Source organism: Temnothorax americanus, unplaced genomic scaffold (genome assembly GCF_048541705.1).
Source record: "Temnothorax americanus isolate GAGA-0224 unplaced genomic scaffold, ASM4854170v1 Scaffold66, whole genome shotgun sequence".
Lineage (NCBI taxonomy): Eukaryota > Metazoa > Arthropoda > Insecta > Hymenoptera > Formicidae > Temnothorax > Temnothorax americanus.
In genome coordinates this window covers 147,026-171,861 of record NW_027509788.1, presented here as the reverse complement: position 1 = coordinate 171,861, position 24,836 = coordinate 147,026, and the positions used below count along the sequence as shown (strand labels likewise).

At 34.6% G+C, this 24,836-nt stretch overlaps 2 protein-coding genes across 9 annotated transcripts in view; one reads left to right on the top strand and one right to left on the bottom strand.

Moving 5' to 3' along the window:
• The first annotated feature begins 10,553 nt into the window (after positions 1-10,553).
• Positions 10,554-21,131, top strand: LOC143905750 (phospholipase DDHD1). Of its 6 annotated transcripts, none has more exons than XM_077421339.1 (11): positions 10,562-10,905; positions 11,406-11,572; positions 12,240-12,557; positions 13,308-13,478; positions 13,601-13,729; positions 13,818-13,959; positions 14,047-14,153; positions 14,228-14,541; positions 14,680-14,965; positions 16,685-16,849; positions 16,935-21,131. In XM_077421339.1, exons 2-11 carry the CDS (start codon positions 11,467-11,469, stop codon positions 17,081-17,083), a joined length of 1,887 nt encoding a protein of 628 aa, XP_077277465.1. In that variant the 5' UTR covers positions 10,562-10,905; positions 11,406-11,466; the 3' UTR covers positions 17,084-21,131. The 6 variants fall into 6 exon arrangements, with proteins under 6 accessions (XP_077277466.1, XP_077277468.1, XP_077277465.1 ...); XM_077421338.1 differs by having other exon boundaries at positions 10,563-10,905; positions 11,418-11,572; XM_077421340.1 differs by having other exon boundaries at positions 10,554-11,572; positions 16,691-16,849.
• Positions 21,132-21,526: 395 nt separating this feature from the next.
• The window catches only part of Nrt (Neurotactin), a 76,406-nt gene continuing 73,096 nt past the window's right edge, over positions 21,527-24,836 (bottom strand). For all 3 annotated transcript variants that reach the window (XM_077421334.1, XM_077421336.1, XM_077421335.1), the window contains one exon: positions 21,527-24,713. In XM_077421334.1, the coding sequence (XP_077277460.1) occupies positions 24,323-24,713 (391 nt within the window). In that variant the 3' untranslated portion in view covers positions 21,527-24,322. The remainder of the gene's footprint in view (positions 24,714-24,836) is intronic.

Below are 24,836 nucleotides of genomic sequence, written 5' to 3'. Positions count from 1 at the left end.
GTATAATTAATTTTGTATGATATTTTAGCAGAGAACTGTTTATTTTCTTGGAAAAATACATTTCTCACAGTCTTCTGCAAGTATATCCAACATAAAACGATTGCTCCTTAATTGCCCATCTGTCAGCATTGTGCATGAGCCCTTATTGACGTTAGGCTTAGTTTCCACGCGTCGCGTCATCTGTCGTTAAAGCCTCTTGCACAATGCCAGGCAACGGGCAATAGGAACAGGGCATAGAAATTAGAAATCATGTATAAATGCAAAATAAACAGTGACAATCAATAGACACAGAATTTCAGTCACGTTGGAAATTCTGTGCCTATTGCCTGTTGCCAACCAATCATAGCATTCGAACTTTTTAGGTTGTAATTAACGATTTTTTTAGTTATTTCCTGTTCCTATTGCCTGTTGTCTCGCATTGTGGAAGGGGCTTAACCAATCTAAACAACCCATTACAAATAATGTAATAAAATAAGATGTTTTGATTGGTCGCGTTAGGCCCGGTCTACAATGGATGTCGGAAGTCGGAGTCGTAAGAAATTGACCAATCACAATCTATTATTCTCCTTGCGGTCGAAAAATAATGAATGGTCAATTGATCGGTCAATTTCTTACGACTCCGACTTCCGACATCCATTGTAGACCGGGCCTTATCCGTCGCGACCAATCAAAACATCCCATTTTGATCCCGTCACAAGTAATGTAATAAAATAGGATGTGTTGATTGGCTAACTTGTGATGACGCGACGCGTGACGCGCTCAGTGAAAACTCGGCCTTAGTGCCCATCTACAATGACTACAATAGGTGTTTTAAGCTCTAAGGGTGCCTCCCCATGCAAGACGGAATCGCGGAAAACGGAATCTCGGAATCATTCTGATTGGTTAATCTCATAAGGCTATTGGTTAGCCTCATGGGACTAACCAATCAGAATGATTCCGAGATTTCGTTTTCCGCGATTCCGTCTTGCATGGGGAGGCACCCTAAGCCTTAAGAAATTGTTCAATCACAATTGAATTTAAGGAGAATAAATTGACTGTGATTGGCCAATTTCTTAGGGCTTAGGGCTTAAAACACCCTATTGTAGATGGGCACTTAAGCCTTGTGTCCACATTGTTAGAACTGCGTCCGAGTTTTGGTTTAAGCCAATCAACTTGCAGCTCTTACAGAAAAGCAGCAGTTTCATTGGCTTAAACCGAAACCGAACGCAGTTCTAGCATCGTGGACCAAGGTTTTAAGCTATATCCACACAAACTTGCATGAGCCCATAAACATAAGCATAAGAGAATTGATTGGTCTATATGTATGTGCATAATGAAATAGATTAATCCGTTTTTTTTATGCTTACGTATTATGCGTTATGCAAAAGTCTGTGTTTCTCGCTTTAAGGCCATTGCACGTAACAAAGTTTTAATTTTAATCGTAAGGCCGTAAGAAAATAAGACCAATCACACTCAATTATTCTTCAAGCGCGAGGAGAATAATCGACTGTGATTGGTCTATTAATTGTTTACAGCCTTACGATGATGACTAAAACTTTGTTACGTGCAAAGGCCTTTAAGAACGTTGCGGACGTTAAGTGAAACGCACTCATAAAAAATTTTGATTGGTTGATACCGTTCAGGCGTAAACATAATGCAAAACACAAAGCAATAAATTTTCAACCTATCGGAAGCCGTGTATCAATGCATTCTGTTCCTATTCCCTATTTCTATTGCTTGTATTGTGTTGCGCCCCTAACAGTTCAATATTATTGATATATGAAATTGATTAACATAAGTAATTTATTAACACAGAATAGACGAACAGAAAAATAGTGCTAAGGAACGGTGATGAAGCTTCATTTAACATTCTATACATATGTTAATATTAAACCGTTCCCTGTCCTCTATTTTTTTTATTGCGCAGCTCTTTACGCGTTGTTTGTTGCCGTCCTTGAACAGGATCAGACATGTTTTAACACGTTACGCGCGTGTCCTTTGTCTGGACCATATTTTGGAGTTTCTATTTTTCCTTATACTGCTGCACACACTATATAACAATCTCATTCTCTAAACAAAAAAGAAAATCTGGCAGGATAGACTAAAGTGTTAAGGCTTTCACACATAAAATTCTTTAACAATGTAAAGCATACGCTTAAGATATCAATCTCATTCGAGTTTGTAATCTACGGATTACACAATACTCGATTGGAATTGGTCATGACGCGACGCGCGACGCGTATAGTGGAAACGCAGCATAATAGAGCGTAGAGTTAAGCCCCTTGCACAATGCCAGGCAACAGGCAATAGGAACAGAAAATAACAAAAAAATCGTTAATTACAACCTAAAAAGTTCGAATGTTATGATTGATTGGCAACAGGCAATAGGCACAGAATTTCCAACGTGACGGAAACTCTGTGTCTATTGCCTGTGTCACTGTTTATTATTCTGCATTTATACATGATTTCTAATTTCTATGCCCTGTTCCTATTGCCCGTTGCCTGGCATTGTGCAAGAAGCTTTAACGACAGATGACGCGACGCGTGGAAACTAAGCCTAACGTCAATAAGGGCTCATGCACAATGCTGACAGATGGGCAATTAAGGAGCAATCGTTTTATGTTGGATATACTTGCAGAAGACTGTGAGAAATGTATTTTTCCAAGAAAATAAACAGTTCTCTGCTAAAATATCATACAAAATTAATTATACGAATGGAGCGATTAAAAATCCCAATAGAGCGAAGCAAGAAATAGTTAAGATGGAAGCACATAAAATTGCAGGAGCCATGAGCAGAAAGCAGAAGCCATACGCGCATGCGCTATGGTATCCGTAAAAGCTCTAACAGATACCATCGCGCGTGCGCATAGTTATGGTAGCATGCGCGTGCGCATAGTTATGGTAGCATGCGCATGCGCTGCCGAGCCATAGTTACAATAGGCGGCCGATACTGAAATGATTAATTTGTTATTTTTTCAATAAAAATGCAATAAATCATTAAATTATGATGGATCAATAAGGAGCAATGAAAGAGCAATCGTTCTATGCCCTATAAAGTTGCATAGAGTTATTATAAATATGTTTTTCAATAAAAATTAGAAATTTTTCGTTTTTATTAAATATCTCAAAAAATAATAATCTTAAAAGGGGAGCAATCGTCGATTCTAAGGGAGCAATTAGGGAGCAATCGTTTGAGCTATAGTAAATTAAAAAATATGAACTTGCAGCGCCAACTTATTTCCGGTTACATTTCTAGTCTAATATGCATTATGAGTTATGCAAAAGTTTGTGCTTTGGTTTTAATTTAATTAAAATAACCGAGATTAAAAAAAGGCCCCTTGCGCACAATAAAACGCATATTAAGAATAAAGCATAAATATTAAATATTGGAATCTATAAATATATAGGAATATTCCTTGTAAGAAATATTAAATATTAGGATATGTAAATGCAATGTAAGAAAATTCCTATATTTATTTTTATATTTTATTCTTTTCCATTGTGCGTTACGTTTAATTACTATTTCTAATTCCGATCCCTAATATTTATTAATATTTATTCTTATTCCGAATATGTGCTCTATCATACGCAGGGTTTAAAGTTAATCTACATTTGGTATAAATTAACATAAGAAACTATAAATGATGGGAGAAACATAAGCAAAAGTTCTGTTTGTAGCTATGTTACACTTTCTACTCTCAAAATGAGTCGGATATAAAATTGTTCAATTAAAAAATGATTTTTTTTTCGAACACAATAAGAACGAGAGTATAATTGTTTTTCGTGGTTTTCTTGGACGCTTATAAATATAATTCCATTCATCAAATTGCTCTATCACGTCACAATTTTGAGAAATTTGCGGTTAAAGTTACAAAAAAAAAACGCTATTTTAATACGTATTTTTAGTATCTGAAAAGAAAATTGGGTAACGAGAACTAAAGTGTCAGAGTTGCGAGAATTTGGTTGTACAAACTGGAAAAGTTGAATTAGTTCAACAATGTGACGTAGTTATTTGTACTGTAAAATCTAATCAACAGTAAAAGGTTAACGGAACTCAAACATAGTTATTTGTACAATGTCCAATGCTCTCTTTAAATTACCAAAATTCTAGTAATTTTACTACTGCTTGGAGGGTCAAATCAAACTGATAATTACACTAAACTCATTATTTGGATAATTAGACACCGTTTGCGAAATAGATTTAACTAAAAGAATTTTAGTTATTTTTATTTACTTTTTCGGGTTGTAGTATAAAAGCAAATGAAAGTTAGGTTTAATCAAATAATTATAAAGGTGATTCAACTATTTCGCACAAAAGTAACTACAACCCGAAAATATTATGGGGTTACTATTTTTTTTTTTTTTCATATACGATATACGACGTATTGGAGAAGTTTTTTGCGTTCAAACTTATATGGTATATGCATAAAGCTTCTACAAATAACATTCTCACGCATGTCTCAAAGACATAAACACATTCAAAAGACGTGAAAAATAGGAATTTTATTTTGTCATTAAAAAACTGGAAAAAAAACGTTTCTATAATAGTTTCTTAAACGTTATTTTATCGGAAAAGAAACGTTTCAGCGAACATTTTTTTAATGGACATTTTTACTCATGAGAAATGTTTCTAGAAATCGGTTATAAAACGTTTTGGAAAAACGCTTGTAAATCTTTTTGAAACGTATATGTGCTACCTGGATAAGGATCTATGAAATATTTTTAAATTATATTAATTTAAGTGTTTTTTCAGATTGCTGAATATAAAATCTGATGTCAAAGGTAGGCCGCAGGGGGAAGTGATCCGCGCAGTTCTTTGGGCCTAACGCACCTACGGCATCTCGAGTTCAAGACATCGCGGACATAAACACACAGTTACACTTACACGCATACATATACACATTCCAGTCCAGTAATTTCCACTCAGACTACCAGTAAATTCCACTCAGACTTTGCTACGCAACAGTGCTACTCACAATCAGACTTTGTTAAACAAACAGCGATTAAATCTGGCCGTATTGTCCGCTGAAAAGCGGCAGGAGCCAATATAATATAAGAAGCAGAAGAAGAAGAAGAAGAGATATGTCAAAGGTAGCAAATTCAATTTAAATTGTATGAAAAACCTCGTAAATAATTCCAAAAATTTGAATATTTTTAAATTTTAACATCTGCTATATTGATTAATTCTGCTAATATATAAATCACAACTTTGACGCAAATATATAAACTTTCCATTAATCATAAATATTTTTTTAACCATAATCGATACAAATTCCTCTTAAAAACTGAAAGTTCTAACAATATACTTAATTTTTATTGTAATAATAAAACTTCTCCAAAACATTGCATATCGTAATTATAATACGCCAAAATATATAAAAATATCTATTTGGGACTTCAAAATTGATTATAATAAAACTTCTTCAAAATACGTCGTATCATAATTATAGTATACCAAAATACACTGAAACAGTACAATCCTTTTCGCAACTTTACAACCATAAATTTCTCAAAATTGTGACGCGATAGAGCAATTTGGTAAACGAAATCGTATTCAGCGTCCAAAAATCTACGATTACCTTATTTGTTTCTGTGATTTTTTTTTGCGTGAACAGTGTAATTAGATTTTGGAAAAAATAAACGGTACAAAAAGTCTAGTTAGAGAGAAAAAATTAAAAGTACGAAGTCGAGTTCGTATTTTGAGATCGGATCGTAGAACGATTTCGACGTGCAAACTTCGATCAACTTAATCGGCGATTAATTCAACTGACACAATCGTTTACAGCAAAATTTCTATGTCGTCCCTAATCCCTAATCTTTTTTTTCCACGAAAATTATTAATTCTATCCATGTTAATAAAAGATTATATAGATGTTACTTGATATTAATAAGTCAAGTAAAATATTTATAAGTCACGGAGTTTGGTCAAGTTTTCGTCATCTTAAAATAATCTACAGATTATTTTATTAAATCATTGACTTTTTTTAGCGGAAATATCGAGGAAGTTCACCGCTTAGCTGTGAATTTCTATAAAATTAAATGCCTTCGAGACATTTAGTTTGTTCTTCACGAACTTCTTGTATTTTTCTTCTTTTCTGTTTTTCTTTCTAATCTATGATAGTAATACTTATTTCATCAAGTGTAAAAGGTATAACATATATAATGCATTTATGAGGAACAGTTCTATTAATTCGTCGAAGTGAGACCAGTTTCAAATTAGTCCGGATGAGATTGCATAATTTTGAATATGTTATTAGTTTCGCTAGCGTCTTACTCTACTATTCATTAGGTCGTTACTAAAAACCCCCCGTATCGTTTCCTAATAAATTACATGAATCTTTGAAAGACACAAGTTGTAATAAGTATAGCGTCTTTCTTACGGAGATGTAAGATTCTACTTGAAGATGATTTGCAACGATGATCTAGAGGCGATCAATTACGCGATGACTCGATCATTTGCGCTATATGGGCTCACGCCCGATATTTTTATTTCTATAAGTTATCTCCGTGTGATAACTTTGTAGTTGGAGATACGATTGGAGATACGCGGTCGCTCCTTCGTGTCACATTTTCTAGATCGTAATACAGAACTAATGTAGACATCAGATATAAGCACGTTCTCGCAGCTATAAAGTAGAAAGAGAGAGAGAGAGAGGGGGCGGAGAGAGAAAATAAAATAAAATTGGTCGACGCTGTAGAGAAAATCCGGGCATTGATCCAACGTTGCGACATTTGTCGATGTTCTTATACATAGAAACTTTGAACAACATTCGCACGAACATAGAGCACGTGCGAAATGAGAAGCAAGGAACTTTCGAGCGCAGAGAACTCGATCGTTTTATGGCCTCTCTTCGTGCTTTGTTTTAGAAAAAGCTCGTGATTTTCTCTCTCTCTCTCTCTCTCTCTCTCTCTCTCTTTCATGCGCCTCCGCAGCGTACGTGCCTTTCGCAAATTTTGAAAATAATTATCGGCGTGCGCGACGATTCCAGTTAAATTGCGCGTTTAGACACGCGCTCTCGAGCCTAAAGTAATCTTTAGCCACGAAAATAACGTGCACGAAACGCGCGCTGTATTGTCCAAGGACATCGCGCCGGTGTGCTGCACGCTACGCGCACGTGAATTATCCGGATGCAGAGAGAAAGCGCGCGCGCGTACATACAAATCCTATCGGAAAGCTTTATCGGAAGAGACTCCAAGTGCATGAAAAAATATTCAAAATTGTATGCAACAAAAAAAAATACCATTGTATTGTATTTAAGTACGATCCGGAGATGCTTTACGATCATCTCATTGACTAAAACGATCTTAAGATAGATTATGTAAGATAATAATTAAGATTACTAGGATTATAAGATTACTAGGATTATAAGATCGGACTATGAACGTTAATCAAGAATGCCTTGATATTCATGTATCAGATGCATTCCGCGGAAATCTCTACAAAAAACACCGGTAAAGACTGACTAGAGAAATAATTTGAAAGGTGTCCGATTAGCAATTCAAATGATAAATAAGTTTGAATGAAGTATTACGTATTTTTATTGGCGTACTTTTTCAGTCTGCAACTGTCTGTGAAAAAACAAAGTCACGCTTTTTTCACAAAGCAAGCAGCATAATACAAAAACACCCAATATTTACCAATAAAATTCAAATGACATAAGAAATAGAGCGAAACATTCAATCTGTGTACTTGATTCTTTTAAAAACGATTAATATTCTTCCTTTCGCTTCGCTCCCTTTGATTTATTTCTTTATTTTCTTTTCTGTATTAACGTTTTATTTCATTATTTCGTATTCGGGATTAATTTCAAGATTAAAGTTAAGTTGACAAAATAAACGTAAAATAGAACGAAAAATGGAACAAAAAATTTTTAAAGCGAATTTGGTCGTTCGTACTAGTATATGTACTAGCACACTAAAGGCTACCAAACGCGAAATTATTTAATTATAAAAACGTAAGATAAACACTTCAACCGATAAAATGCCCAACATTATTATTAAAATACTCAGACTAATGTACGTACATAAATTAGACTGCGACATTTCCGTATATTAAATCATACAGTGTAAAAAGATTGTGTCTCTAATAAGTAGTCAGGTAGCTGTCATTAGCATTAGCAATCATATGATTGCTGAAATAGAAAAAAACAAAATATAGAAATATGAATAAAATAAAATAAAAATTTATTCAAAAGATATATTAATTTATTTACTGAAAAATAAGATTATTAACACTTATCTGGCAAAAAATTGTTTATATAAAATATATATATATATATATATATATATATATATATATATAATATGTGTGTGTGTGTGTGTGTGTGTGTGTGTGTGTGTGTGTGTGTGGGTGTGGGTGTGGGTGTGGGTGTGGGTGTGGGTGTGGGTGTGGGTGTGGGTGTGGGTGTGGGTGTGGGTGTGGGTGTGGGTGTGGGTGTGGGTGTGGGTGTGGGTGTGGGTGTGGGTGTGGGTGTGGGTGTGTGTGTGGGTGTGGGTGTGTGTGTGTGTGTGTGTGTGTGTGTGTGTGTGTGTGTGTGTGTGTGTGTGTGTGTGTGTGTCAGGCGCAAAGCCGAAAACGCTCACTAATGGCGGATATATATTGTAAAATTCCTGTAAAATTCGTCATTTATTGCATATCCCCGCAGGGTCCGGCAATCTATTACCAGCACTATCCTTCTCCTCTCACTTTAACCCTTTGGACCAACGGCTTAACGTCTCTTTCCGAAAGACGGAGCCCAGTTTTCTCCGCACAAGAGCCTATCTTGCACGGAGGGGCACAGCTATCGGAAAAACATTCCATGCTTCATGGCTCTAGTGGACTCGAACCTGGTTCCTCAGATTACGAGTCTGGCGCTCTACCACTAGACCACACTGCCGCCCTAATGGCGGATATATATATATTGCATAATTTTTTTGAAAAGAAAAGATATAAATTATATATATTTTTATATATGAACAGTATTGCGTGTAGCCAGAGATGACGCAGCAATTAATCGGACAAGGACAGATATATCATATATAAATATCTCGTTAGACAAAGACATATAAGCCGATACATTAGAAAACGAGATTAGAAATGTCGAAATTATACTGTTCATTTTATCAACCTGCATGTGCTTCTATATTAATAAAATTTCATCAGAGAAAATCTTTTTTTCTAGACTTTTTAAATCTTAGTGTTTCAGTTGCACGATATTTTTCGTGCATATACTGTCCCTAAAGTACGTTCATTTTATTTTGTACGTATATAAACTGCAGTATTTTTACAGTATTTTAAGCAAATATTGTCGTCAGGTAACAGCTATAATATATGCTCAAAATTTCAATTTTTCCGTTTTTGATATAAAATCGATTGCCCTATTTTAGATTTTTGTGCGTATTTTAATTAATTGCAGTGTAAAAGAGTTTTGCAATTCTGTAAAGCAAAATTCAAAGATTTTTTCTAAAAATAAATAATCGATAAAAATGTCACTATATAGGATCTCGTAACGCGATTTTTTTAAAACAAATTTATTTTTCTATTTGGTTATACAGATTTAAAAATGCATTTCTAAAGTTAAAGTATTTAATGCACTCCACAGCAAATGATATATTCTGGTACTCTTCCATACGGGCATCACACGTACACATTCACTTTAATCTTTAATTATTTTTTACAATTACTAGACACTACAGACGCGCGCTTCGCGCGCGCTATTTAGCTTTAACATTATGCTATTACTATTACACTATTAACCCTTGATACACACAACTGTCAAAATATACAATGACAGCTGCAAATGAAGTAAGCGCAGTAAGAGAACCAATCGGCATCGCGGAAAAGTGACAACAATACCTACGGCATGCCCTTTTTAGAAGAGGATCTTTTTTGTTATATAGGTATCTAAGCCTATAATTCTGTGAGAACGGTATGTTATTTCTTCATGAAATAATCCACTCTCCACGCCGCGCCGGTCTCATTTTGTAAACAAATTGTAGAATTTTTATATGAAACAAAATAATGTAATTAGCCTTAGAGAAGGTAATGAAGATCATCTATACATTTCTGAAATTATTTTCGTTCTCGGCATAAAATCGATTTCCACCGGCGTGGAAAGCATATATATTAGTGCATATATACTTTAACTTTGAAGAAGGATTTTTTTTTAATCCATGGCATAAAGCCAATAAATTAATAAAAAGATATGCGTATTTTAAAAAAGTCAGTATTATGGACGGCTTTAGAATCCCCTTGCTTAACATCCTCATAATTATATTTTTATACATCAAACGGCTTGTATTATATTTAAACGTCTTCGCGCACAAGGCCGCGTAGAACACGCAGGATGGCGTAAGGGCACCCGCAAATTCGCAAACGTTATTCGCGGATTGCGAATTGGATGAATGGAGCACGGACTTTTATTTCGGTTACTCTGCTTTTTAGATTCACGTACCGTCATTCAAACTACTTCCCCGCAATCTCTGTCATACCTTCGCCCTCACGGTCCTTTCCAGGTGCAACCACTCCCCACTCCACTAATTTTCCCGTCCACCGGTGGCACCGGCCGCTCGATGCGCGTGCGCGGTTCTGTGCCGCGTGCCGCATAGGATAGGGAGAGAGAGCAATAGAGTATATGTACATTAACGCCACCGCGCGTCATCGCGCGCACGCCGCTCGTTGACGCTCGCGCGGCGGCGTCGGCGGCGACACGACAATCACGACATCACACGCCACACGCACGACATCACTATATAAGTACGAACATTACGAACGCGCTGGCCGCGCTGCATGCTGCATTGGGGACATCAGCATCAGCTGTTCGCGGTCGACGTCGCGATCGCGCAACGCGACGAACTAATACATCACCGCGGTGGCGAGGTGGTCCAAGAGGTGGTCCAGCCAGCCGGAAAAGTCGCGCATTATATAAGGCGCGCGATGTGAGGCAGGTAGGCGACGGGCTCAGAGGATACCGCGCGGTCGTCGTCGTCGTTGCGATCGCGTCGCATCGCATCGCGTTGCGTTGCATTGGCGTAGCGTCGCGTCGCGGCGGAACGTTCCTCTCCGCACTCTCCGTAAAAAGTAAACACGCGCGAGAGTGAATGCGCGCACGAGATAACGTCCGCCGTCGTCGCGCGAGTTCGGATTCGCGTCCAAGGACGACTAAATAAGTATCGGACGCTGGTGTGGTGAGTGGTGATTCGCGGAAGAGTACCTCGTCGCGCGTTTGTTCTCTTTTCCTCATTACGCTCGGCATGTTTCGCGCTTTCCTTCGTTCGCGCTCGTGCAAAGTTCATTCCCGCCGACGGCGCGGCGCGTTACGTTAGCGATAGCGCGAGGGTGACAGATCCGCGATAAGAGCCGTACTTATCTGTCGTATTCTCGTGATCGCCGCCCACGCGCGACGACGACGACGATTTATCGCTGTCTGAAGCTCACGAAGCTCCAGTGTGCCCGGCAGGCTCGAGTTCCACCAGCGATCCGCCTGACAGCAGTGACAGCTCGACGGAATGTCCAACAATCTCAGCGAGGTCGATCCGTTCAGCGAGACGCCGATGGAGATGCCCGGGGAGCAAGAGCCCGGCGAAGGTACGAGAAGACGCGCGACGAATCCTGGTGATTTTCCATCGTTATAGAATAAAACTACCGTTATAGAATGACGTTGTCGCGCGGTGCGATCAGGTGCTATTGTTTGATACGCCGCCGGCGACCGTTGCATTGTTAGCTCGCTTATCGCGAATAGACACCGTGTACTTATATTCGCGAGATGTTTAAACCGCGAGATCCTTGAGAGCTTGAGCGTAACGTTGCACATTTGATCGAGCACGCGAGGCGAATTTGGTTCGTTAGATTTGAGGCTTTCTAATTTATTCGTGTTTCTTGATATAGATTAGAGTTTATTTATCTATTTAGATTTATTATATAGCATGTATTTTTTCCTTAAAATAATCTACAAAGTTTCAAAAGCAAATATTGTATTAAGATTTATATCGATAATTATATATTTATTATGCTGTCTACTATATATTTTTATATAAATATCTATAATTTAAAAAAACAAGAGATTTTTATTTAGATATTTATACCTTTTTTTAAGCATGTCAATTATTCAAAAGGTATAAATAATTCTAGTTTTATTTATTTGTTTTTATTTTTAACACCCTCTCTGTATAAATTAAGATCCACGATAAAAATAAAATTATAAAATTTATCTTTTGTTACTATCATCGCTAATTATTGATAGGATATGAGATGTGACTTGAAATTTATGTCCTATGTGAAGGTGATGACGAAGCGATAGTGGAAGAAAGTCCAAAGAACAATGTAGAAATTAATACTGTGAGTAAAGCAGCTTATGCCGAGCCTTTGACCCCGGAGAAAATACAGTGGTTTTATAAAGACGGCGTTGACAAGAGGTGGAACGAGTTTTGCGGGTACGATAGTTTGAGAATCGAAAGAATTTATCGGGAACGTCAGAGTTTAATTAGCGAAAGTAATGACGGAACGAACGGCTTGCCACCCGCTGAGAAAATTGTAGTCAGAGGTGGCATGTACGATGTCGACATCGATAATATGAAATGCGTTTCGATATACTGGCCAGGTAAATATCACGTACATTTTATCTTCCTTTTACCCTTAGCACGTTGTACTCTATTCTTCATGTCGTTTTGCATATTTACCAATTGCCTCTGCCTATTGCCGAAGTCAATAATGCCAATAACAGCGAATCAACAGCTGATGCGAATATGCACGAATGCCTTAATAATGATTCAATGCCTGTTTAAATTTCTGTATATTTTTTCCGTTTGTGCGTGCAATGTATGTATGTCTTTATACTGCAGACTATTACTTTGTCCTTGAGGTTATTATAGCCAATTCGTATTGACTGTTTGCCTATTATGACTTGCAACATGTGCGAAACAAATATAACGCAGGCAATAGATTATATCGCTGTAAAATAGAGTTCATTCAGAGCACTTGGCAAAATATATGTCATTATTTGTATATCTTGTAATATGTACAAATAAAAGCTCAATTTAAATTATTAACAGTGCTATTTAGACACACTGTTTATTTTTTAATTATTGTATGACAAAACCTGTTTTTTCTTGCACTTTCCTATTATAATTTTTGAGCATTACGGAGTTATCAATAGTCTAATTTTTCTGTAAAAGGTAAGAGTATTCGAATATAAGTAACTTCAAATCTCACTCTTTTTTTTCGGGCAAAGTTAAGTAACGAATGTTTAAGTTTATATAGAATTTGTTTACTTTGAATACATATGGAATACGCAAGACGCGCAAATTATAGTTTGTACAAATATAATGAATTGTACAAATTTTTATTGAAGGTGAGGAATGGGAAATTATGAGAGGTATATGGTATTATGATGGCAGTTGGATACCATTAGAAACGGAACATTCCAAAGTAATAGAAGAGGTACATCTTAAATTATTCCAAAAGGACAGCAACAATCAAAGTATCACTACGTGTGATACAAATACTCCTCAATCCTATAAAGGTGCTCGTTTCACTCTTTTTATTCTTTTGATTTTCTTAAACTTGTATAATGCACATGTGTACGTGGATGGTATGTGCGTGTGCATTGATTTAATATTAAAGCTTCTCTTTTTGCGTTTTCAGTATTACACACCGAGCAGTTCCCCGAATTTCACGTTGACTGGCACTCGGTTAACGATGTGACACTGTATAGCGAATATACTCCTACTAAATTGATGCGTAGCGTTACATCAAAATTGGGTTTTGCTAAAAGTAAGTTCAGAATCAGAGATGATGAAAATATTTAAGCCATTTTTGTATCTTTACGTTACACAAATCCGTTTTCAATTCTAATTGGCAGCAACAGGCTATCGATTAAAAAGGGGACATAAAACGCGTACAAGTAAGGAGGATAAGCCGCGTGATATCGACCATCTAGTATTTGTTGTTCACGGAATAGGACAAAAGCGAGATACTGGAAAGATTATACGTAACACCACATGGTATATAAAAATAATACGCATTCTTATGCGATATGTAATACAGTATTTTTATAAAATATTGTTTTTAAAATACGAATAAATTAACAGTTTCAGAGATTGCGTGGGTTGGCTTAGACAGAAGTACTTTCCAAATTCTAAACACAGAGTAGAATTCTTTCCAGTTGAATGGCGGTCGTCGTTGAAGTTGGATGGAGGTAAAAAACAAATACTTTACAGTGCAAACATCTACTTAATTTACCGAATGTGTAACATTAATCTCTTCTTTCAGATATAGTAGATGCAATTACGCCTTATAGTGTATTGAGCATACGTCACTTGCTAAATACATCGGCAATGGATATTTTGTATTATACAAGTCCTCTGTATGGCGCTGAAGTCCGAGCTGGCTTGCAAAAGGAGCTGAATAGATTGTACTTCATGTTCGCGAGTCGGCATCCTGGTTGGCAAGGAAAGGTCTCGATTTTGGCGCATTCCCTAGGATGTGTGATTGTATACGACATAGTTACAGGCTGGATAGGACCTGACACACGGCTCCCATGCCCGCAGGCACAAGAAGTCTTATTGCAAGGACTGCAGTTTCCCGTGAGTAATCATAATTCTCTGTGAATAAACAATGTAAGATAAATCGATAGTTTAAGTTAAATTTTAAACTACATTTCACGCAAATAATTTTTAATTGTAAGAATTATATCAAGCAAAAATCGTTTTTTCCGTTTATAGATTGAGAACTTGTTTTGCCTGGGTTCGCCGTTGTCCGTGTTCCTGGCGCTGCGTACACGTACTCCATCCAATAGACTAGACGTGATGCCGCAAAGTTTATGCAAGAGATTTTACAACATATTTCACTGGTCCGACCCAGTGGCTTACAGAATGGAACCGCTGTTGGAAAGAGGTTACAGTAAAATCGAGCCAGTTCTGATACCACCGTACGGAGGAGTTGACGATCAGCAAATGCCACAGTCACCTTCGTCGCTGAACAACGTGGATCCACCTTTACCGCCTACGGGTATTTCATTCTTCAAGCTTTTCTTATTATTTGATACGACTTTTTATAACGCGATTTTAAAAGCGAAATATAAAGTCTAACTTTTTATTTTTTTTTGTTTGGACTTTACATTTATCTTCAGAAATATCGATGTATAATTAGAAGTCATGTTGCATATAGACTTCTATTACTTCTAACACTTTTGTCTACATAAGTTACTATGTGTAGTTAAAATAATAAACACTCAGTTTAAGCTGATCTAAATTAAACTGGAACAAATGACAAGAAAGTATCTTAATTCTTAAGCTGTTTGTATAGATTTTGGCAATTATCTAGTATGCTGCTCCGATGACCTTGACCTTGACATATGTTGTCAAGGTCATGACCCCGAGTGACCTTCAGAAGGTTTTAGCCGTCGTTCGTTATTCATTAAAAAGTTATTAACAAAAAAAGTTTGAAAAATATAGCAGTTATTTTGAGTATTAGAAGACTAATATGTATGTGGAAATAGAGAAAAAATTCAAACGGGATATTAAAATATAAGTAAGTGGCTATAGCCGGTACTAAAATTAAACATTTTGGGTAAAAAGAAACAAAATGGCGGACTTTTTTAGTTGCAAAAAAGGGTCGAGATATTCAAAAGTCCGCCATTTTGATTCTTTTTACCCAAAATGTTTAATTTTAGTACCGGCTATAGCCACTTACTTATATTTTAATATCCCGTTTGAATTTTTTGTTTTAGACGTTTCTAACTCGAGATATCATGTCAACCAGATTTCTATAATATGGGCTACCCTTACATTTGTCGCCATAAATAAGAAAAAAAAATTTTTTTATGTACTTCAATATATGTGAGATATACATAACAGTTTCGAGATATTTCAATACATTTTACTATGACAAAAAAAATTCTTGAAAATATGTGCAATAGACCTAGAAAGCCCCCTTAAAGCAGTGAATCGTTAATAAATAGAATAATTTTTTTTAAGCGGAGAATAGTTGGTATAGAAAAGTATATATGTATATGATTTTATGTTATAGAAAAGTATAAATACGAAAAGTATTCTCTGCTTTAACCAAAAACACAAACATTCAATTTTAAGACTTTTAAATTGGATTAAAGTTTAGATCCAACATTCCTTTAAAATAAACACTATAACTATATACATGGCTGCGTTGAAGTCGTCTATATCCCCTTACAGTACATCTGATTAGAAACCGTATGCATATACGTTATTGTTTACATATATTTGAATGAGCTTATATAATTTAATGTGTTATTTCTTTAAGTACTAAATAAAAATTTTTACTGTTTTAACCGAAAGCAACAATTCGCTGCTTTAAATGACTTTCCTTTGTTTATATTATACATGTATTATTTTCACATACATATTAGTCGTTTATGCCTTCTAATACTTAAAATAACTGCTATATTTTTCAAACTTTTTTTGTTAATAACGTTTAACGAATAACGAGCTACGGCTAAAACCTTCTGAAGGTGATCACTCGGTGTCATAACCTTGACAACATATGTCAAGATCAAGGTCATCGGAGCGGCATCCCTTATACTAGATACCTAATTACCTAAAACGGATGCAAAGATGTGTGTACTGTACAAGAGTCAATACTTAACTCTTCAAAAAGTTATTTCCTTTCTGAAAATATTGCGAATATTTTCAACTTTTAAGTTAAAAATCTTAACTAAGAATATTTAAAATAATATGGTGCCATTATGCGTAGTAACAGAAACTGATGATAAAGATGATAGCCCTGTGGATAGTCCACCCAATCGTAATGCAGAGAAGGGCTGGAGCCTTTGGGATTTAGTGCGAGGTGGTTGGAACGTTAGAGAAGGTCCGTCTTCGCCGACACCAGACTCAAATCCACCAATCCGTCCAGGTCAAGGTGATTATTACAATATACGATATTACTATATACAGAAACCTCCTCTGTGTTATAAATTATTTACAAATATCTTTTGCGTCATTAGAATTAGCGCAACGATTGGATTATGTGCTACGTGCGGTTGGCTTAGGAAGGAATTATTTGTACACCGTAACAGCACATACGGCATATTGGAATAACTACGACGTGGCCTATTTCGTATTAACGAGACTTTTCCCGACGCTAGAAACATGATGGCGGTTTAAACACTTTAGCGCAGAATCCGAAATGTTTCTGCTAAAATGCTCTAGTCCATTGTAGGCCATCTCTAGAACGTGATATTGCAAATGGGCCTACCACCAAAACAATCTGTGATAACGGAAAAACGATACAATAATGTTGCAAATTCTATGGAAATCGATCATTTTATATTGTTCGTATAATTCGGTAATCGCTCTGTATCGAGTTACACGGAACGAACGTTTGTCTTTGCTCGTTTTGGAAAGCAACTTGTTTATACTAAAACATTAGATAATTGACATTTGTACGTAGCATAATAAATACTGTATCATAGGGACGCATGAAAGGAAATAAGTTTTACGAGTTATGTTACCACCTGATAGATATAGTTTATGAATATACGAAATATTTATTAAGTATGGTACTTTGTAAACTCTCTATGACTTGTTATGACACGACAGTTGTTTTCGAATAGTTTATAACTAATACATTAGCTCGACAACTAATGTATTCTCGTTGATTGCCTTTGTTATGTATATTGCTATATATATTTAAATAACATTTTAAGATTAGTTCCAGATGTGCTAAATATGTTATTGATCTTATAGTAGAGTGAAGTAAGATATAATGTGATGCTTGCGAATTTTTTTTACATATATACTCGTTAATTGATTTACGAGCGTACTTTCAGATATCATATAATGCACAAGTATTCGAATAATGCAAAAACATGAGACACCATATATTATATCATAGATTTTTAAATATGTAATAACTTATTAAGACATGCTACGTACAGGTATACTGATATAGCTTATGTTTCCCTGAGTTTATACCCTTTGATTTAATAGCGCTAAATTCGTGGTATAATTGTGTAGAATTATTTTTCACATTGTTTTGAAGAGCTTACTAAAGCACAAAATATTCTTACGAATTCCGTTAATAAATAGAATTATTAAATCTTTATACATTTTTAATAACAGTATTTTCAGTGCATACATATAATACATCCATAATTGTGGATGTACATGTGTGTGTGGTTTTTAATAATCGTAAAATAAAAATAAAATACTGTTGTTTGTTTAAAAAATATATGTATGTGTTACAATCATATTATTTTATATAAAATTGCATCTTAAAATATCTGTCTATATATATATTTGCCTCTCTTTCTAGACTAAAGACCATTTGAAGACAGTTAAATAAGATAAGATTCGATAGAAAAGAGATTTTTTTTATCTCTTGCACATTATGTTCTTCTGATATCAGTCATTTAACTAGCAATTTACTTCGATTTAGTTGACTTTTTTCAAATTGTAATCTCTAGAAAAGAATGAAATTTGAATTACATTTAGTTTGCTTTATTTCTTATGTATTCTCCTACTAATTTAATGAGATTCTTCGAGAGTATATCAAAAGACAAGTATTCTAATTTCTCTCTAGCCTATTTTGTCCAATTATCTTGACAGAAATTTATATGTATACAGATATTTTAAGTGTAATATAGACAAAAATGAAACGAAATATAATTGTAATATACATGCACACATGCAACACACATGATTATATTATTTTATTTTAAATGGCATGTTAATATATTCGATAATAGTTTTATACATATATACAAGGTGTTCCGGGTTTTTCCGTACAACTTTAGTATGTTCTATGAGTAGAAATAAGGAAAAAATGTTATATAAACATAGGTCTCGAAATGCTTTATTATAAGAGATAACAACGGTCTTTCCATAGAGATAAGTGACACGTCATATACATTAGTGATACGCCGCCGTTCGATGATATTTATCTCATCTGCTTACTCTATCATGCTTACTATTTGAAATGATTGAAGGTTATCATAAAAATTTGTGTATGAATACTAGTAACGAACAGTACCTTGTAGAACATTATCCCAAAATATCGTGAATTATCACGATAAATGCACGCAAATAAATACATGGATATTCATTTTGTGAATGCAAGGACTTCTGTTAAGGAATATCAACCAAAATTCTCTAATAGCGTTTTTCACTGGCAGAGCCGGTGCGCACTCAGTGCACATTAAAGCCGTCGTACACAAACCAACGTAAAGTGTATGTTTAATATAATCGGGTTAAATCATGAAATCCTCAATATTCTTTATTGCACTATTTGGTAAAATATGTACTGAGTATTTTATCAGTCGAAATATTTGCATTTTACTTTAAATATTAGAGACTAAATCAGTGTACAACGGCTTTAATGTGCACTGAGTGCGCACCATAGTTCTGCCAGTGAAAAACGCTATAACAGAAGAGTGCCGCATCACGCAGTCTTTACTAATATTTATTTGCAATTACGCTTGACGGGTTTAAATTCTGAAAGTGATTTCAATATTATATGGATGTATAGCTTGTATTGACATGGACGGATGGCACTTTAAAACGCAAACTTAAGTGAAATTGTTTCTTACACATTTCGTACTTTTGCTATAACTTTTTAATAAAGCATTTTGGGACCTATGTTTATATAACATTTTTTTCTTATTTCTGCTCATAGAACATACTACACTAACGTTTGTACAAAAAATCTAGGACATTACATATAAAAGAGAATACGTTGTCTTTTTAATTTTATTAAACTAATTAAAATAATTCAAATTGTTCAAAATACTGATACTTATTGATATCAATTGTCTATTATTAGTTCTCGTCTATTATTACCAATGACAAATGTTCTTTTTATATGCCCTGTATGTCATTATTTTATATCTTACTAAAATATTTTATTTTTAATTATTAATAAATTTAAATATAATTTATCGCGGATTAGTTAATTATCGCAAAACTGTAATATAAATTTAAAGCGAGCTCCAAATATTTGCGATGTAGAACCGCGTAATAAATTCCCGATAAATTAAAGCACAAGTTTTATTCTTGTGTTTTTGCTGAGAAATGTATTATATATACATATATTGAATAATGTATGGATTAACTAGGTGTTTTTGCATTATTCTATTATATATTATTATATATGTTACAATATGTTTGAGAGGCGAAAATATTTGTCTTCGTCTTTGCAATGCGTTCACCTTTTCTTTGATCAATTTATCCAGAACAGATAATTTAATAGAGCGACAATAATAAAAAAATTACATTAATTGGAATTTTATTAAAAGGATTAAATGCAGAATGAGAGGAGACGGAGAGAGAATATATCAAAATGTTATGTAACATGACACACATCATTATTAATAGGCCTATGGGAACATTGATATAAGTAATTTTTCTTAATAGGATACGATATCCATCACTATGTGATACAAAAATCTGTTTTTTGAAGAATGTCTACATGATAATAGTAAAGATATGAAACAAAGCAATCTGCCATAGTAACAAAGTTATAAGATATTTGTCAGTTACGAAATAATCTTTCAAAATTAAAAAAAATATAATACCAATAGATTTATGTTAGAGAATATGTACGACTACATTCTATATTATATAAATATATTCTGTATATGCATAGCGTAATGCTCTTTCACAGGAATACTTATAATCTATTAAGAAGCGCTGATTACGGCGACAAAACCAAAGAATTTTATCGTTACTTTAAAAGACAAGTTTAAATTATTACAATAAAATTGAAATTATCTTTTATGCTACGAAAAAATTTAGTAATTTTTAATTATACAGATTTCCGCAGACATAATTTTAATAAGACTAGATAATCACTTAAAAAATCGCAAAATAACCAGATATCATGTCATAGCGTTTATATATATATACACACGTTTTTTCGTGTTTATCTCAATCACATTTCACTGATATCCAGGGTCACCTATAAATTGGTATATTGTAAAACTGATAGTTTGATATCCTCGGTCAAGAGCATGCAAGTAGAAGATAACATATTTATGACATTAATTGATGAAATTTATATGTTTTATATACTACACTCCTCAATCACGTAATTTCAACACAAAGCAACATTTTTTTCGAGATAATGAAAGCTCTTTTATATCTGTTCTTCATGTTGCCTTATGTAATCCGACAACATTTTGGAAATAAATGTATTATAAAAAACATTCTCTCTGCTTCTTATATAGTATATATATATATATATATATATATATATATATATATATATATAATATCTTTTTTATATCGATTGTGTGATATCAATATGATACATTTCAGTCAAGTATGTTTTTATCTCTATTATATGTCATATTCATATGCGTTTATGATGCTTAATTAAAAGATATTAATTTTTCTGCAATGTTATTTTTTATATTCAATGTTATAAACTTTATATCTGAAAGAATCAATTATTAGACGTATATAGGGTTTAAAAAATGTTTATGGATAACGCACTGTTTTATTTATATTTTTAGCATGTATATGAAATATATCAATTCTGTTAGAGCTCCTATTTTTCCCATTAGCCCACATTAAGTCGCAATATTTTATCGAATGCTGATTCATGTATAATTCTTTTATTGACGGTATCGTAGATACAGTATAAAATTGTATTACAGTGTGATAATATAAGAAAAATACGATCAGAGAATATCAAATGCACACCACGCCAATATCAAGATGTGCAAATAGCCTCGACAGCGGCTTTTGACAATAATACATTGAAATAAATACAATTTTTTTAAATGTGAATACGTATATATAAAATTTAAATCAGTCTGAGAGAAAAACTCTTTCCACATATATATTATATATATATATATATATATATATATATATATATATATATTACCCGATAGTACGAGGCCTGGCGATATATAATACAAAATCAATTTCTCGCTCTATACTTATAATTAACTCGCGATATATATCAAAATACTATCGCACCGTATAAATAAGTCGACGAATCATCTGTTGTGTCGATATGCTTATGAATTAGAATCATATCTATCTTTCAATAATTAATACATTAATTAAAGTCCTATTTTTTAAAGAATACTTGCTAAAAAAAAGTATATTTATTTCGCTTATTGTTAGATCGTTGCGATCATCTCTTTAAAAAATATTAAAGTAAAATATACAGAGAATATTCTAAATGACATTCTGAATCCGAGAATAATTTAGCTATTGTATGGTTTTATTGTGATTATAGCATACGTCCGAAAGTGAAGCGAATAAAGAGCAGAATAACACAAGCACTTGCATGAAGTTTCGGTGGAATGCAATTGCCTTAGTATCGCTAAACATTCAAGAGTACAATAAGTCACCAGTAATATTTCTTGCATGTATTACCTAGCCACACTGTAATTGCAATCAAGTTGTACGAGGATATGCAATTTGTACGCGGTACGTACACACATATTTTACTTGCTCGAGGAGATAACGTACATGCGTTTACATATGTTAATCTCCGCGCATAAAGAGTCGCGGCAACACGTACGTAGAAGCGAATATCCAAAATATTCAGAAAATTATACATACTATTCTGAAATTTATCCCTTTATGTAAAATACAACGCTCGTTATATGTATACTATGTGGTTTCGTTGCTATAGATATTCTCAAAAGATCCAAATGTCTTCCACGTACGGATAAAGATATACTAGCAATTATACTCAGAATTCCGTGGAACTCTTAATATCACTTGCGATCAGTCACAACGGACGTTTGTTACGAATGCCATTGTTCTATTTGCATGGATATAATATTAAGATAATGGAAATTAATTAATTATGCAAGACGACCTATCTATAAAATAAAACAACGTACAGATTTCTCGAGTAAGTGCTACTTTATCACATATTAGTGAAAATAAATTATACTTAATAACACATTGAGTAATAATCGTAAATCGTAAAAATGTAGAAAAAGATTAATAGAATATCAAGATCGTTATCGTTTCCAGGACACGAGTCGCGTTTACGGAAGAGAAACGCGCAGGAAAGTTATCGATCGTGCGAGTAGCTTGCTTATTTTTATCTTTTATATGCGCAAAGTCCGAATACTATGCAACGATAAAATTTTTATCATTCAAGCGAATAATGTAATGTAATGTTACGCGGTATAAAAAGTACCAAATTTGGCAGTTTCAGTCTGAATTCCCTACAGAAAGCCTTCACGAGGATTCATTAAATGGATAGATAAATACTGCTCGTATATTCGTTCAGTCTGCAATTCCCTCGCCGTAGAAGAGAACCGCTTTCTCTAGCAATAAGTTATAAATGTGTAAAGAAATACCGATAATAAAAAAATGTATTTTCATACAAAAGAAACTGCTAGTATAAAGGAAAGCTATTCCGTCTGAATAGAATACCGTTTCCATAAACGCACATCTCACTTGTGATTCCCCAGAGAGATAAACCTCCTGATATAAGAATACTTCCCGTAGTAGAAGAGCATGGTCCGTTATGTGTAGGGATACGAATTCGTTCTCGCTGAGGTAATGCGCCAATAATCTATTAACTATTGGTTTATATTGTTTTTTTTATGTTATTTTATGTCTAATATGAGCTGAATATGAAGAGATGTATGAAGAATAAGATACTCTTTGCGTAATAAGCAAAAAATTTTCAACTTGAGACGTCGGTCCTACGTTCGAATTAGATAAATTTTCATCGAAAATGCGATTGACCCGGAGATCTTAGAAGACTGCCGAAGATTGTTGCTCCTTTTATCCTTCTCGCACTCACTTACTCACGCCTTACAAGAATATGTAATTGTATGATGTAACTGTCGATCTTTTTGTTTCCTAAGCTATGCTCGTGTTCCCCTACGCGTCTTCCTCGGCACACTTTGCTGCCTTTATGCAATATATTACAGTTTGATTCACATTTATACCTATACATAAAAGTCCATCGTTCCTTGTGGCCAGACGCTCGTTTATCTCGGATACAAAGAACAATATTATTCATTTCTCGTTACTATACAGTTTGTAAAATATCGTCATACACACTTCAGCATTGAGAACGAACTCACGTCGGCATACACAGATATCTACATACATTTCTTTACTTCTTTTTCTTTTTTTTATAGCTATTTTATATTTTGGCTTTTACATTAATTAATTGTCATGATTAGACAGGTACTACTATACGTCGCACCACAAAGGCATGATCTTTGTTCGTTAATCTGCGTAATCTCATTGACCGTTTATCGTATTCGATCTATTTAAGTAGTCAAAGTACATATCTGTGTCGTGAGAGGATCAACGTCCGCGAAATTTCAACGGACAATGCGAGCCATTCGAGGTGCGGGTTCCCAGATCCTAGCACGCAGCCCTGTACAGCGAAAAAGCATTTTTAATCGACTCGACCGTACATAGGTACGATGTTTTTCTCTATCCAGAAATCGCAGTTTGGATAGCCTTTCGCGAGCAGCGTGTCCTGACCGACAACCAAGACTCGCTTCGCGCCCGATTGATCGGCCTGCGCGACTTCGCCGTGCCACACGTAATGGTTAAATAGCTGTTGCATAGCCGACACGTGTCTCTTCTCCTCGGGCGTAACAGCAGCGTAGGTCCCCAGAATGGCCGCGGCATCGCTATCAGGATCGGCCAAATGCTGTCGACGTGGCTGAGTAGCTACGTAAAACGGTATGTTAGTTTTCATCCTGGCAAGCGTCAACAACGGGCATACTACACGAATGTCGGAGATCATTGTGACCAATCCTTTCAACGTAGCATTGTAGCGCCTAGAAAATAGTACACATAATGCACATACGTTTATTATTATTTATGATAATTTATAAACAGATTTTAAAATAACTATTTTAAGTACTCTATCATCGATCGTTAATCGTAACATTCGCTCGCTC